Genomic DNA, 17,346 nt, shown 5'->3' on the forward strand with positions numbered 1-17,346 from the left:
ATTTTTGTCTTTTGAACACTACCATCACTCGAGGATAATTGTTGCTGCAATAAGAGACCACCATTCCGTTTGAAAAACGACTTCTTCAACTGAATGCACTTCCTTCTTTTGATATGTTTGGACATCCACCAAGCACCAATGAGCAACAACAGTACTCCAAGGGCCAGACCGATAACTGTATTCAGAGGAAAAAACCACCTTCCCAAGTTTCTGATCTTCAACATAATTGTTGGTTTCTTTTGCCTCACCGAAAATCCTTGCTGGCTGATGCTTTAAGCCATTCCCTCGTTCTCTCTGAAGTTTTTCTCCTCCCTTTTTTTCTTTTCCTGCACATCATGTGGACATTGCTGCTTGCAGTAATTATAGAATTGTTTAGGACAATTAGGGGAAATATGACCATATTTCTTGCAACTATAGCATCGTGTAGTGCTCATGTCACGATCCTTCCCCTTGCCATGAGCAGCTTTAGGCAACTAATACAGTATTAGAAACAATACGTGATGCGATCTATTCTAAATTTAATAAGCTCCTCTTTAAGATCTTTTATTTCTCAGTTCAGCTGGGATAGTTCATATTTTTCCTGTGGTGTTAAGTGATCAATGAGCTCTGTGCCCATCTCATCTTGTTTCTTGGTCACACTGGCTTTAAGTTGATCTATTTTATTCCTAGCATCTACAAGTGATTTTCCTATAAATAAGACCCAATGGAAGAGGAATAAGTACACTTATGTTCTTAGCTTATCAATTTCAAGAGTAAGCCTAGTCAAACTATGGTCTTTCAATAAGCCTGACCAAAATAAAAAGAGAAAAAGATACATACTTCCGCTCATCTTGTAGCTTGTTTCTCTATGCTTTATGACTATTGAATACTTCACGAGACTAGAAAATGATGATTTCAGCTATGCGGCTCTCAACGTAGGCATTTCGCTCTTTTAAGTGTGCATTCAGCCTATAATTTTCTTCCTGAAGATTTTGCTCTTGGGATACACACAAGTAGATGACCTATTTAACATTAAAACATCAGAATATAAAGGAAACGACAAGAGAGGCACAAGGACTTGCAACAACAGAGATAAGAAGTTCAATTGCATACTCATACCAAGTAACGAAACATCTTTATCTAATTTCAACTAATCCATAGAACTAGAAATTCTCAAAAGGGTCTGGTTTTTAGTTTAATGGTGGGCATCTACTAGTTACTGCTGTAGAACTTGAGTAAATCTCAAACATTTATAGCCAGTACAACATCTAGATGATTGTGGTTCCTTGGTCCAATTCTAAATGCTATCAGTGTACGTAGTTTCTAATCTGAAACGATATCACATTATTTATATGATACAAATGTATATATAAGTTAGGTTTTAAATCATGTTTGACAATATTTATATCAAATCCATTACACACACAGATATATATATACATTTAAAACAAAAAAGAGGATAAAAAATAATAAAATATCAACTTAAAATAAAAAAAAAAACCAAGTAAACCCGAGTGAACTTCTTAAATGTAGTCTAATCATTAAAACTTGCAACTTATAAAATCTTAGCCCTGAGCTCAATCAAGAATATTAAATCTAAATAAATTTAATTTTAAATGATAAAATCATGGAAAAAATATTAATAAAAAAAACTTATAAAAGAAAAAAAACAATAAAAACAATGGAGATAAAATTTGATAGGAAAAAAACCCAAGGATGATGAAATTTGTAAAAAATAACAATTAAAAAAATGATCCCAAACAAAATAAATAGCAACTAAAATAAGAAAGATAAAAAAATTATTGGAGGAAATTTAAAAATATTTTAATTTTGAATAAATAATTTGTGCATTTGGTTAGATTTAATAGAGGAATTCACAAGTAACTGATCTACCACCATCTAACCGAGCCAATACACACAAAAAACAATGCTATAAAACTTATCCTTGTAATACAACACATAATATGACACATGATTCAAGTCCATTTTTTTTTCATATAAGTTTTAGAATCTTATATGATTTAATTTCTATACTCAGGTCAGTTTTGTCTCAAATTAAATATAAGAGGGGGATATTGATTGTTTAAAGTTTTTAGTTCGGAGTTTTTCTATGGTTAAAGGCCATACTTTCAAGGTTTAAGGGATTCTAGTCTTGTTCCCTAAATTTTAGAATTGTAATCTTGGAGTTACTGAAAAAAAAAGAAAACAAATGGAAAAATCACACATAATAGATGCACGATCGAGATCATGTGCGCGTAGTGATGGATGGATTAGATTCAATTAATGAAAGATCAAAGGCTTTAGGATTAATTTTTGAGTTGAAGCAATCAAATTGTGCCGCTCAACTGATAGAGGGTATAGAAGTTAAATAAGATGGAGTTGAAGGGGCTAATAATGAATTTAATATACATTCATTTATAAGATTGTTAATGTTGATGACATGGCATAACATCAATGGTTGTAGCTGCTCATGCAATGGCTATAAAATGATGGGAATCTTGTTTTGGTAAGAATTCGTATGCTATGGAAATTTGAGCTAGGTGTGGAGCTTTCTCTATCTGTGAAATATGTAGGTAAACATTATTGAATCTGGTTTGATTAGGAAATCGAAGGTACTTATCAATTTCTTTTTGAGAGAGTAGTACGCCCTGTAAACACAATTTTTATTTGAACATAGGTGACAAAAGAAAAGGTAAATCTGGATTCTTGAAATATGTCAAGCTTCCAAGTTCCAGGAGAATTACTAGAGACAATAACTCAAGAACATCAATAGCCATAATCTACAATTTATTAATGGAGCTATCTGACTTATTGAATGTTGGAAACTGATCATTGTGGTCTGACTTTAATTGCTGTTAGTGTAGTTCTCGATCTGCAATGATATCACACTCTGGGATTGGTTCATGGGAGGACTTGCATTCTTGCAGAAAGATTGTGATGATTCGCCTAACAAGTAGTCTGTTTCCTCGCTATTTTGCTGAACCCATGATTTCTGGTGAAGAGCTTTCAGCTTAGCAAGCTCATCGGACACTTCCTTCATTGTTGGCCGGTTTACTCCCATGCTATTTAGACATCCTTTTGCAAGCTCAGCTACAGCTTCTATCTCATCAATTTCACCTTCATCAGCTGTCTGGAAATCCAAAATTTTGAAGAGATGATTATTTTCCAGTGCTGAGATGAAGTGTTGAATAACGTTCCGTTTCTCTCCAGACTTGGAAATGGAGTTTGGCATCTCTCCAGTGAGAAGCTCCACAAGAACTACCCCAAAGCTATAGACATCACTTTGAACGGTTAAAATACCCGTCATAAGATACTCAGGATCCAGGTAGCCTAGAGTCCCTTGTATTTTTGTAGCTAAGATATTGGTTTGGCCAGGAGACATCAGCACCGAAGCTCCAAAATCTGCTACTTTTGCTGTGTAATTATTGTCTAAGAGTATGTTTACTGATTTGATATCTCCATGAATAACTGGAGGGTCTGCCAGAGAGTGCAAATAATCAAGCGCAAGTGCAGCCTCCGATGCTACCCTCAAACGATTGGTCCAGGAAGCCAATGTCCGGGAACCTTTGTCGTGGATGTGCTTGGAAAGAGTTCCATTTGAGATGAACTCGTAGACCAGTAACGGAACTTTGGTCTCTAAACACAGGCCCAAGAGCTTTACCACATTCTTGTGATTGACCTGTGAAACAATGCTCATTTCCTTTTGAAATTCCTCATTCATCTGAGCTTTGTCCACCCCTTTGGACTTCTTGACAGCAACCAGTGTATTGTCTGTTAAAACTCCCTTGTAAACAGAACCAAAACCACCCTCTCCGAGTTTCCGATCATCAGCATAATTGTTGGTTGCCTTTACCAACTCTGCCTCGCTGAAAATCCTTACTCGTTGATTCTTTAAAATTTTTCCCCCGTTCTCTTGGAAGTTCTTCTCCTTTATTCTTTTCGTGCAGATCATGTAGAGCAGCAGACAAATAACCACAAGGAAAATGCTTGCGCCAACAGCTGCAAGCAAATGTCAAAGAAGGACGTTACTTTCAAAATCAAACCAAGGGAAAATATTTATTTACTAACTTCTTACTATTGTAATTGATCGCAAGCCTCCATGAGCTTCGTTAATCCAACTAAATTCGTGATGTTTTATTTTTTAATTTAATTTGATCCCTCGAACTATCAAGTGAAGTTAAAATCAAGCCTTCGTTAGCCTTCCGATCAAAAGCTACCTCAAATGTCGTGGTCTCCTCAATACCAATAGCAGCCAGAAGGAGAAGAAATGAAGCGAAGCTAAAACAATTGATTGAAGAACACGAGAGAGAGAGAGAGAGAGAGAGAGAGATTTTTTAATCAAACCATTAATTTATAAAAAGAATTAAGTTTAACCCCTTCTTAATATTTTTTTGTTTGCAAATCATGTGATTCCACGTGTCTCATTTAAGTAATTTTTTAGAAGGCATCTTATGATCATGAAAACCGTGTACACTTTATATAAACCCTGTATACTTTATATAACCTTCATAAATTAATAACTCTTATTAAATAATATTTTTGTTTAATCCCAACTTAAATTTGAAGTTTAAACAATATATCTTAATTAATTAATTTTTATGGTTTGAAAAGATATTAATTTATATTGGTTTAATTGTAGTTTAAAAAATCAGTATTAAAAAATTAAAAAGTTCAGACCTTTTTAATTACTAATTGATGGCCTTGCGGATTTTTTTTCAAAAAACATGAGAGTATCCATATCTCTATTTTTTTTACGGCAAATATCTTCAAAATATGTTTATGCACGAAAATTGTTAGTCAAAGTACAATAATAATAATAATAATAATATAAAAAAAAAAACAGGCTATTATATACATATAACTAAACCGTGTGGGGGATTTACTGTTCCCCCACACACAAAACACTGTGGATTACAACAGGAATCCACAGTGATTCTTCTCCCTTTTTTTTTTTTTACTTTTCCTTTTCTTTTTTTTTCTTTTTTTTTCTTTTTTTTTCAAATTTTTTTGTTCAACTTTCTTATTTTTTTCTTTTTTTTTCATTTATTTTTTTTTCAAAATTATTTTTGTTGATTTTACCTTTTAAATATTGACCTGGTTAAAATTTTTGCTTTGTAATTTTTTTCTTTAAAATACTGTGCATTGCTGTGATGTTTTTCCACTTAGTTTTTCTATTTTATTTCTTTATTTTTCAAAATTATATTTGTTGATTTTTTTTAATATTGAGCTGATTGAGAATTTGGTTTTGTAATTTTTTTCTTTAAAACATTGTTGATTGCTACAGTGTTTCTCCGCATGATTTTTTTTCTCCAAAATTATCTTTTTTTTATTTTATTTTTTAATATTGAGCTGGTTAAAAATTACAGTTACAATATGTGAGGAAAGCACTGTAACTTTTTTTGAAAATTATTGTTCATTGCTACAGTGTTTTTTCCCACATGGTTTTTTTTATAATTTTTTTCAAATTATCCTTTTCAATTTTATTTTTTTAATATTAAGTTGTTTGTGAATTACAATTACAAGTCATTACAAATAAAGCTAAATCATGTGGGGAAGCACTGTAGCTTTCATCACAAAACACTGTGAATTGCTACAGTGTTTCCAACATGATTTTTTTTCCTTTTTTTGGTGTTTGTTTTGTTATTTTTTTTCTTAAATTGTCTCTGTCGATTTTTTTTTTAATATTGAGTTGATTAAGAATTTAGCTTTATAATTTTTTTCTTTAAAACACTGTGAATTGTTGCAGTGTTTTTCCATGTGATTTTTTTATGATTTTTTTCAAAATTATCTTTGTCGATTTTTTTTTAATATTGAGTTGGTTAAGAATTATAATTACAATAAAACTAAATCATATGAGGAAAGAGTTGTAGTTTTTCTCACAAAAACTGTGGATTGCTATAATATTTCTCTAAATGGTTTTTTCTTTTATTTTATTGGGAAAAGCGTTATAGTTTTCCTCACAAAACATTGTCAATTGCTACAATGTTTTTTCTCATGGGTTTTTTTCCTTCCAAAATTATCTTTGTTGGTTTTTTTTAATATTAAGTTGGTAGAGAATTTAGCTTTGTATTTTTTTTTTCTTTTTATTAACTGAAAAGCTAAATCATGTGGCGAAAGCACTGTATCTTTCCTCACAAAACACTGTAAATTACTACAAATCATTTTGTTCGGTCTCTAAGTTTTGGATCACCAACACAACTTTTTTTTTCATCATGAAATATTTGCTCCATCATGCCTTTAATTTCTATTACTTATCTAGCGCTGGTTCACAATTATAACACTATCAAATACATTTGTTTTATAAGTCCGTGGCAGCGCGCGGGCATGTCATCTCGTTCATACTAGAACCAAGGGATTCATGAATAGATTAGCCCGGGCTTTGATGTGGAGCAGAAATATTTTTTTATATAAAAAATAATATTTAAATATAATAAGTGTACCTTTTTAAAAAAAAAATGCGACCTAAATTAAACCTAACGTAAAATAAATTAATTAATTTTAATTTAATTAAATAAAAAAATTAATAATAGATAAATCAATATTTCATTAAATATAAAAAAATAAAATAAAAAACAGTTTTCATCAACCCAAATTAACTGAATTTATAAGCCTTCAAGAAAATGCAAGGAAAGCCAATTACCTGCAATAATTGCGATGATACCAACTCCTTTACACCCTGTTTTACCATCACCGTACTTGCCAAGTGGACATCGACACTTGTAATCTCCATTCACATTCTCGCAAGTACCTTCCTGACAAGGGTTTTTTCCTCGAACCTTGCATTCGTCTATATCTATTGTAAATGTTAAAAATATTAGTGGAAAAAAATAATCAACGTACTTGATGAACACCGCACTGACAATTAGAGACCACATGGAACAAGGTAAGCATAATTACTAGTGATTAAAGCCTAAAGAAAAGAAATAATCAGTTTACCTTGGCAGCCATCTGGGAGATAAGGGTTTCCTTCGAACCCTTCATTGCATGAGCAACGATATCCTTGACCAATCTCAGGGTAGTTGCAATTTGCATTAGTGCCACAAGCATACGCACTTGTACTATCAGCTTTGGCCTGGTCGCACGTCTTATTTTCAACTACCCATTCAATCACAGCATCTGTTCTGTATGCATCATTTCCATATTTTGGCTTGCGAGAGAGCGGCCAATCTGAAAGCTTCAAGGAGCTTCTGTCCGCTAAAAAGGCAACTCCACAAGGATTGAAGTCCGCAACATTCATGTTTCCGGAATAAAGTGAAGTTGAAATTTTAAGTGACTTGAGGCCCTTGGGAATTGATGTTTGGCAGCATCCAGAACCTGAGCAAGGGTTTCCATCGGACATGTTCACGTATTCTGTGCATATGGAGAGACATGCAGCTCCGTATGTACCATTTTTGTTGGTCACCTGAGCAGAGGTATCGCAACCAATAGCTGTGAATACATTTCTGGTGTCTGAGAACATGAAGGGGCCTGGTCCAAGGCTGATACGCCGCCGAGACAATTTGTCTGCTTTGTCCCAAGTTTTGTTATAGCAGTCGAATGCTGCAACAATGCCTACAGTGACTGTGCCCTCCAGCACTGATATTTTGCGAACAGGAATGTTTCTTCCAAACAACAGTTCAGCGCCTGAACTGCAGTTTAGAAAGAAGTCGTCGTTCATGGCACATCTTGGTTCTCTAATCCCAAAGGGGTAAGGAACACTAACATCCCCACACTTGTCTTGGCAGCGAGGTTTTACATCTGGCGCCCTTGCTGTTGATGCTGCAGTTGGACACAATAATAGCGGCATCATCAGCAAAAACACCCACATGACTATGCAACTCCCAACTTAATAAGTAGCAATTGACCCCTAGAAGATTTGTATAAAGAAGCTCCAAACTAACTCTCTCCCGCCCCCCACTAATTAACTTCTGCAACTTCTTTTCTAGTAGAGGACATATATATATATATATATATATATATATATATATATATATATATATATATATATATATATATAAGCTAATTAACACAGACCACTAAAACAATAGTTAACACGACCAAGTCCAAGACTACAGGGTCGATAGAGTCTTGAGAGTCCTTTCCTAGATCTTTCTTTTCAGTTTTTATTTTTCAAAGCAAGAAAAAAATACATGTAGAAGACTCCTAGTACTGTAAATCATTCCCCAAAATATCTTGATGTCAAGTAGCTGAACTTGAGTGGCTCACTATAATTGCAAGGTAATGTGAAAGCTAGCTATCTCAGTTGGCATGCATGCAAAGTCGTTGGCTGCATCTGCCTGGTTAATTCCCTCCCAAATGTATACTTTTCCTTCGTAATTTCTCATGTGGAAACTGAAGAGAGATGTTTTAGCCCATAATCAATTAATTGTCCATTTATTTGATGATCAATTATATCTAAATCTTTCAATGTTTTCACGCTCTTCGTATTGGAGCTTTATTAATCTTAAGAAATCATTTAGCTGCTGATCGAAGATATGATGAGAGAGTTAAAAATCAAGAAATCATTGAAATGAAGGAGCTATTACAAAATAGAGGTACCTGGCTGGGAAGAATTCACATAACATTGACCAAATCAAAGTCTGCAATTACTAATACATGTGCAGTGGACAAACTATGGAAACCCCATTGAAGCCAGATCACAGCCACCAACCTCGACGTTGGGGGTACGCAGGGTAATAAATGATTAAGGGTAAGAAACGTTACTCCTTGTAGGGAACGTACAAGAATTTTTAAGCTGTAACATGATATTTTTGGCATTTCAGTTTCTCAATCTGAATATTGAAGAACAAAATATTCAATTGTTTTGTAAACAAATTCCCTTTTGTTGTCTTTTTTGAATTTTTTCCACTATAACTCTAGTGATAAACATCAATGAAAATATATTGTCAATATATATTAAGAGAATCTCCATCAAAATATAAAAATTAAAAAAAAAATCAAACAATTCAATAACTTGTAATAAGTTTTTACACTTTAGGTTTTGTTCATTAATTAAATTAGTTAATTGTTAATTGACTTCATTTGGTTATTTTGCTTGTCAATTGATTTGGTGAATTATATCTAAGAATATATTTCTTTTCATGTTTTAAAAGTATTTTTTTAAGAAATTAAAAAAAAAATTGTTTTAATTTTTTTTTTGTGTATTTTCAGATAATTTTGATATGCTAATATCAAAAATTAATTTTAAAAAATATAAAAATATATTATTTTAATATATTTTTAAATAAAAAATATACTTTAAAAAATAATCACTACTTACATTGTTTTGATCAGTATTATTAAACCCGGCCCGACCCAGCGGGTCGACCCGGGACCTGGTCGATCCGGTGGCTGGACCGGTCCGGGTTTACTAAAAGACCGGCTGGGGCAACAGCCCGGTCAAACCCGGGCGACCCGGCGGGTCGACCCATGACCCGAGCCACCCGGGCGAACCCGGACGAGACCCGGTTTTTTTTTTTTTTTTTCGAATGTGGGATTTAAAACCCATTAGTATATAACTATATATACTCTATGTTTCCAAGAAAAAAATCATGTTTTTTCAATGTGGGATAAAAAACTTTTTGGTTTAAATACTTCAACTTAAAAGGATAACGTCATAGTATCTTTTTAATGTGGGATTTGAAACCCATTAGTATATATACTCTATGTTCCCAAGAAAAAAATCATGTTTTTTCAATGTGGGATAAAAAGTCTTTTGGTTTAAATACTTCAACTTAAAAGGATAACATAGTATCTTCTCAATGTGGGATTTGAAGCCCTTTCGTATATATACTCTATGTTCCCATGAAAAAAGTTATGTTTTTTTGATGTGGGATTTGAAACCCATTAGTATATATACTCTATGTTCCCAAGAAAAAAATCATGTTTTTTTAATGTGGGATAAAAAATCTTTTGGTTTAAATACTTCAACTTAAAGGCTTAATATAATATCTTTTTAATATGGGATAAAAAACTTTTTAAAATATTCTTTTAAACTTCATTGTTTACAATATGTATAACCTATATTTACATGGATTTTTTCATATAAAATATTAAAACTTTAATTTTTTTTTAATTTTTCCAGGTTGATTCGGGTTGACCCATGAAATCCAGGATCCAACCCCTTGACCGGATCAACCCTAAACCAGATTTAATAAGTATGGTTTTGATGCTCTTCGTACTGGAGCTTGATTTATTAATCTTAAGAAATCATATTTAACTGCTGATCGAAGATACGATGAGGGAGTTAAAAATAATTGAAATCATTGAAATGAAGGAGCTATTACAAAATATATAGGGGTACCTAGCTAGGAAGTCTACAATTACTAATACATGGAAACCGCTAGGAAGAATTCACATAACATTGACCAAATCAAAGTCTACAATTACTAATACATGTGTAGACAAACTATGGAAACCCCAATGAAGCCAAATCACAGCCACCAACCTCGAACGTTTGGGGTACGCAGAGTAATTAATGATTAAGGGGATTTGTTTTTTTTTTTAATTTATATTTTAGAATTACTATTTAATAGAATTTGATTTTCTAATTAAATACATTAATGTAATAATTTTAAGTATGTATTCTTAAAATTATTAAAAAAAGCTTAATCTCAAGTAACTTTCAAACTAATTAAAGATACATTTTGATTGTTAAGGGAAAAATAAACACAAACAGCAAATAAATAGTCCCTCTCACATAATCCGAAGCCATTAAATGCATCTCCGAAATGTAATTAATTAAAAATATTAAAACTTGACCATGACGTAGAGATGGGAACCATGTGGAGTGTTTTTTAGGCCAACTGTACGCGTGCTAAAAGCACAACAAGGGGACGGATATGACCTAAATGCTAGAAATCCCTATTAAGATTCTGCTTCACTTTATTTCAATTCAACGTGAATTTTTTTTATATAAATTATTCCTTTTTTATATATATATAAGTTATATACCAACCCATCATTTTTTTTTTTCATTTTGACTATCTTAGTTTAATTTATGACTAGTTCCAATACAACCAGGTCAATAAAGCTTTGAGAGTCCTTCCTGCATCTTTCTTTTTAGTTTTTGTTTTAGGAAGGCAAATAAAATATTTGCAGAAAATTCATAATAATAAAACAATCCAATATCTTAATGTCATTTGGTTGGATTTGAGCTCTCCACCCATCTCTTTCATTATAATTGCAAGGGCGGTCAATAGGTGAAAGCTATAGTATGAAAAGTTTATGATTGTGATTTTCTATGGTTGGTTTAAAGTATTTTTTATTTAAAAATATATTAAAAAAATATTTAAAAATATTTAATTTTGATACACATCAAAATGATTTAAAAATATAAAAAAATTAAATTTTAACAAAAATATAGCTCAACCATGTAACCAAATAGGCTCATAATTTCATTACAAATATATAATTTTCCTTTGTAATTTCTCAAGTGGAAAGTGAAGAGAGATGTTTATGCTATGTATGTTAATTCCATATTTTTTCAATTAAAACTTTCACTTCATATTTTTTTCATTAATTACATTAATTATTTGTTGATCGAATTCATTTGTTTATTTTGAAAATCCATTTATTTAATTTGATGAATTATATGTAAATCAATCAATATTCTCATACTCTTCATATTAGCCAATTCAGCTTGATTTCTACAAAAGAGCTGCATATATATTTCCTTGATCTCGTTAAATGACTGGTCCAGTTCTAAATGCTTCCGTTGTTGCCGAAAGATTGTGATGATTCGCCTAATAAGTGATTTCTGATGAAGGGCTTTCAGCTTAGCAAGCTTATCACATACTTCCTTCGTGGTTGGTCGGTTTAGTAGTAGTACCATGCATACTAGTTCCTTTTTTTATATACCAACCCATCATTTCTTTTTTTCGTTTCGCCTATCTTAGTTCAATTTATTAAATGAAAGAATTAGTACAAAATGAGAGCTATGCATATTTTAACGGTTTTACATATAAAATTTATATGATACAAATTTATATATCCCAAGATTTTAAATCAAGTTTGATAATATTTATATCAAATCCATTATATATATATATATATATATATATATATATATATATATATATATATATCCAAAAAAAACCTCATTTAATTATATTTGAATTAAATTCTCATTCCTAGCTATTACAAAAAGTCACCTTGTATATGTCAAAGAACACTCGATAATTAAGGTTTTATCAGAACATGGTTTAATATCTAAGCCATTCAGCACACTTCCAGATTCTGTGTCCCAAAACATAAGTACTAAGATTCTTTGAAGAACTGGTCTTTGGTTAGCCAATTCAGCTTGATTTCTACAAAAGATCTGCATATATACTTGCTTGATCTCATTAAATGACTGATCCAATTCTAAAGCAAAAAAAAAAAAAAAAACAACATAACAAATGAGGATAAAATTTGAAAGAACAAAACCCAAGGAAGATAAAATTTGAAAAAATAAATAAATTAATTTCATACAAAATAAATAGCAATTAAAAGCATGAGTACAAAATTTGAAAGATTAAAAAATCATAGGGGGTGAAATAAAAATATTTCTAATTTGATAGATTATTTATAGATTAAAAAATAAGAGGGAGTGATATTAAAAAAAAACTATAGAGGTTTAACCCAATAGAATTAAATCAAAAATAATAAAACAAAAAACAAAAAAAAAGGATAAAAAATAATAAAACATCATCTTAAAAAAGAAAAAAAAAACCAAGCAAGCCTGGGTAAATATCTTAAACCTAGTTTAATCTCTAAAACTTGTAACTTGTGAAATCCTGATCCTGGGCTCAATTAGCTCAATTAAGAAGCTTAACTCTAAACAAATTTAATTTTGAATAAAAAAATCATGGAAAAAATATTAATAAAAAACTTACAAAAGAAAAAAAGCAACAAAAACAATGGAGATAAAATTTGATAGAAAAAAAATTAAAAAAAATGATCCTAAACAAAATAAATAGCAACTAAAATAATAAGGACCAAATTTGAAAGTTGAAAAAATTATAGGGGGAAATTAAAAAACATTTGTAATTTGATAGATTATTTATCGATTAAAAAATAGCAAATGGTGAAATTGAAAATATTTATAATTTGATAGATCATTTATATATTTAAAAATTGTAGGGGAGTGAAATTAAAAAAAAATTATAATTTAATAAATTATTTATAGATTAAAAAATTATAGAGGGGTGAAATCGGAAAACACTTGTAATTTCATAGCTCGTTCTAAAATAAAAAAGTATTAATCAAAAGGATATGGACAAAATATGAAGAAAAAAAAATTGAAGAGGGTGCTCTGAATTTTTGCATGGGTTGCATAAATTTTGTGGAGAGAGAAGGAAAAAAAAAAGAAATGAACTCTGACGTCAAACCAGCACACCACCATGTAAAGAGCGCTGAGATCTTTTAAACACCACCCTGAAAAGCTATTTTTGATGGCCGGATAGTCCCACACGCGCGACCTAAATGATGCGAGGACCACTCACACATTGGCTAATGCGTTGCACATGCCAACAAGTTTTTTTTTAAATAATATTTAATATATGTTCCTTATAATAATAATACAAAAAAAAAAAACTCAAAATTTACAACAAAACCAATATCAAATGAATAAAATAACAGAGTTATACTTTTTTGGTCTCAAAAGATACCTAAGTTATTAACTATTTTGAAAAAAATAAAAGGGCAGGAACACCCCCAAGACTAAAGTATAAGAGTTTTGTATTCCAAAGCAGTAGTAATTTTACTGTGTAAAATAAAAATAAAATGATAAATATAACTTCATATAATATGTTAAATACATGTTAAAAAGACAATTTTACATTCAAAGCTTAGTTTATTGTCATTTTAGTCTCCGAACACATTCTAGTGATTGACCAGCAAAACAAGGCTAATTTCCTTTGGAATTCCTCGTTCATCTAAGCCTTGTCTGCCCCTTTAAACTTCTTGACTGCAACCAAGGTCTTTTCTGCTACAACTCCCTGGAAAACAGAACCAAAACCACCTTCCCAAGTTTCTGATCATCAAAATAATTGTTGGTTGCTTTTGCCTCACCGAAAATCCTTGCTCGCTGATGCTTTAAGCCATTCCCTCGTTCCCTCTGAAGTTTTTATCCTCACTTTTTTTCTTTTCCTGCACATCATGAAGAATTGTAGACAAATGATTACAAGGAAAATTGTTGCTCCAATAGCTGCAAAAAAATGTCAACGAAAGATGTGTGTAACTTACAAAACGAACCAATGGAAAGGATACATTTACTAACTTTTTGCTAAGTGATGAGCATTTGGATCTCCTCAGGAACCTGAGAAGATTCAAATCCAATTATTTTCTGTTCTATTGTTTTACAGTTAAGAGTTTCCAAAGTAGTGATAGGCCCGTTAATGTTACTTACAAGCCGATCACCAATAATGCGCTCAATTTGATAGTAGACCTGTCGCACGTGAGCGACGTCGCGGCGATCGTCCACCCTCGAATGTATGGGGGGATATATATATCTGGTAAATATGGGGAGACAAGGAATTCTTTGTCTCTTAGCAGTGAGAGATGGTGTGGGAGTCGCCACCTAGTATTTTGGTCACTAGGAACCCTAACTGGTCTCAGAGATCGGGCACGGGGACTGGTTGCGTAAAGGGAAGGTATTAGCACCCCAAATACGCCTTACCTAAGGTAAGCTGCATTGTTTGATTGTCTGATAAAAAAAAGCTAAGGTGTTATTGTATTTCTAGTTGTTGGTCTGTCTATGGTTCAAGAAAAGTCCTCCTCAATAAGGAGGTCCTTATCTTATCGGGTAAAACCTAACCGTTCTAACTTCTATGTAAAAATCATATTTTTAACATCAGGAATACGTTTTACGTATAAATTCGTAATCCCCTATACTAAAAGAGGACAAAAAGATTTTTTAGAATTTTTGAAATATTGGCCTAGTTCTCATGGCTTGAATAAACTGGTTATTAAAGCCAAAATGCATGCTGATACATATATTGTTTTTGAAATTTCCTTTCTTGTATGAAAATATGATGTTATAATATATATATATATATATATATATATATATATATATATATATATATATATATATATTGGAGAGACTAGGCCGTATGCACGAAAACAAAACATTTTTAATTTATTTTATTTTTTATGTCTTGACGAAAACCGGGTATTTTAATACCGGATTTGTATCTTTACAGTATAAATATACAAACCGATATTGATCAAAATACAGTAATAAAATTACAACAAAATCACAGATTTGGTAAATATATTTTTGCAGAATTTTCTTAATTATATATATATATATATATATATAATATAATATTAAATTGGGCTGGGCTGGGCCGGCCCAAAGAACTGGGCCGGACTCAGCCCCAAAATGTGTTGGGCCGATCCCGGCCCAACAAGAGTCTGGTATTTCTCTTCTGGGCCAGACCCGGCCCAGAAGGCAGGGCTGGGCCAGGATCCGCCTGGCCCATCAACAAAACCAGCTGGGCCAGAACAAGTCTGGCCCGGCACAAGAAACTAACGGGGGGAATTATTTTCCCCCATCCTCCTGCATGCAGAACGAATGTTCCGCATGCAGAAGGAAACGCAGGTGACAAAAGTAAAATGAGGGGGAAGGAAAGTTTACCTGGCGCGGAGGAGGCGGTGGCGCTGGTGCTGGTGCTGCTGGAGGCGGAGGCTGGTGGCTCACGGACGACGGCAGTGGCGTTGCTGCGACCTTCTTCCTCCTCCCTGCTGTTTCGGCACTGCTTCTTCTCTTTGTTTCCTTTGCTCCCTCTGTCAACAACGTTCTTCTCTCTCTACAGTGGCGTCGTGGAGGTGCTGGTGCTGCTGGAGGCTGCTGGCGGTGTCTTGGCTCACGGACGGCGGCTCCAAGCAGCGGCGGCGGTGCTACTTTTTTCAGTGTTTTCCCATGATCCTCCCGGTTTGTTTTCTTCAAGTTTTCAACTCTTCCTTCCTCTCTCTATGTTTCGGTCTCTCTCTCTCTCTATATTCTTACTGTCCTCTGCCTCTCTTCCTTCTCCTCGTTTTTTCTTTTCCCCTGTTTTTCGTTTCTTCTCCTCTTCTCTCCTTTTCTCTCCCTTTCGGTTTTTTCGTTCTTCCCCTCCTGTTTTTTTTGTTTCTTTTCCTTCTTTTTCACCCCCTCTGGTATCAGTGTTCTTGGGTTCTCTTTATAGAGCCAAGGGCGTGGCTTTTTATTGTTCTCATGGGGAGCAGCCGGCTGGTCGGCCATTGGGCGCGACTGCCAAGGTTCGGCTCCCCTCGGTTTTCTGGCAGGTGCGCGGCGGGTGGTCGGCCAGTGTGTTCGGTCGGTGGACTCCAGGCGAGAGAGGGCCCGGCAAAATTCAAACAAAAGCCCCTTTTTTCCTTCTTCCCCGTTGCAATGTTCGGGGGGAAGAAGAAAGAGGAACAATGTCGTTCAAAACGACACCGTTCTGCTCTTTCTTTCTTTCTTTTTTTTTTAATGTATGAAACGGCGTCGTTTTGGAGAAAACGCGCCGTTTTATTTATATGTGGCGCCAGAACGCACCAATGTTCAAATCAGCCCTTAATCATCTTTTGTTCATTTCAATTGCATCCCTGCCAAATTCGGTCTCCGCCCCTCTTGTTGGCCGCATTTTTCACTTTAGTCCTTGGCCTCTGATTTATGCAATTGAGCCCTTAATTGATCAATAAACTTCCAATTTCTTCAATTAGGCCCCTGATTTCGTTAATTACAACCCCTATACTTACGCGCCTTCTACAATTTGGCCCTTGGTTTCGGATTTCTTCAATTAAGTCCCTAATTGGCCCTTAAACTTCAATATTTATGCAATTAAGCCCCTGATTTGACCTAGTAAATTCCTAAAAAATATATTTTGGCCCCAGAACTTAAATTTCTTCTAATTAAAGCCCAAATTGACTTAAAAATCAATTTTTCTTGCAATCAAATCCCCTATAAATTCATTTAAAAATCCAATTAAATCCAGAAACATCCAAATTTGGGCTTTTCTCCTCAAATTTCAAATTTTCCTTCTCAACAGGGCTCTCCTCCTTCAAGAATATACTGTCAAAAATCCAATCTTTGTATTTTTAACCTCATTGACCCCTTTTCCGACCATTTTCTGAGCGCTTCTGCCTCTTGTTTATTTTTCTAACCTCCTTTGGCTATATATATATATATATATATATATATATATATATATATATATATATATATTTTGTGGGGACCCAAAAATGGGTTACAACAGATGCCCCCTCTTTATAATGCTTACGGAGCAGGGGTTTTGCGCAGTAAGTTTTATAAAGATAAACCCCAAAACGAAACTCCTGAAACTGATCTGGTTGAAGCTTGATTGATCTGAAACTTGTCTTTTACAGCAATCCTCCTCAACCAAAAAAAAAACTATGATC

At 33.1% G+C, this 17,346-nt stretch overlaps 1 protein-coding gene across 8 annotated transcripts in view; it reads right to left on the reverse strand.

Moving 5' to 3' along the window:
* Positions 1-17,346, reverse strand: part of LOC18110452 (wall-associated receptor kinase-like 8) — a 96,325-nt gene that overhangs the window by 25,385 nt on the left and 53,594 nt on the right. Inside the window, exons 1-3 of one of the 8 annotated variants that reach the window (XM_024599951.2) lie at positions 6,916-7,878; positions 6,620-6,772; positions 3,659-3,978 (exon numbers count right to left, since the gene is read on the reverse strand). The exons of 4 other annotated variants lie outside the window; for them this stretch is intronic. In XM_024599951.2, the coding sequence (XP_024455719.2) occupies positions 3,659-3,978; positions 6,620-6,772; positions 6,916-7,786 (1,344 nt within the window). In that variant the 5' untranslated portion in view covers positions 7,787-7,878. Of the gene's footprint in view, positions 1-3,543; positions 3,979-6,619; positions 6,773-6,915; positions 7,879-17,346 lie in introns of those variants that run through there. 3 more of the 8 variants (XM_052452053.1, XM_052452055.1, XM_052452052.1) reach the window with 3 other exon arrangements.

The sequence above is a fragment of the Populus trichocarpa genome, chromosome 4 (genome assembly GCF_000002775.5).
Source record: "Populus trichocarpa isolate Nisqually-1 chromosome 4, P.trichocarpa_v4.1, whole genome shotgun sequence".
Lineage (NCBI taxonomy): Eukaryota > Viridiplantae > Streptophyta > Magnoliopsida > Malpighiales > Salicaceae > Populus > Populus trichocarpa.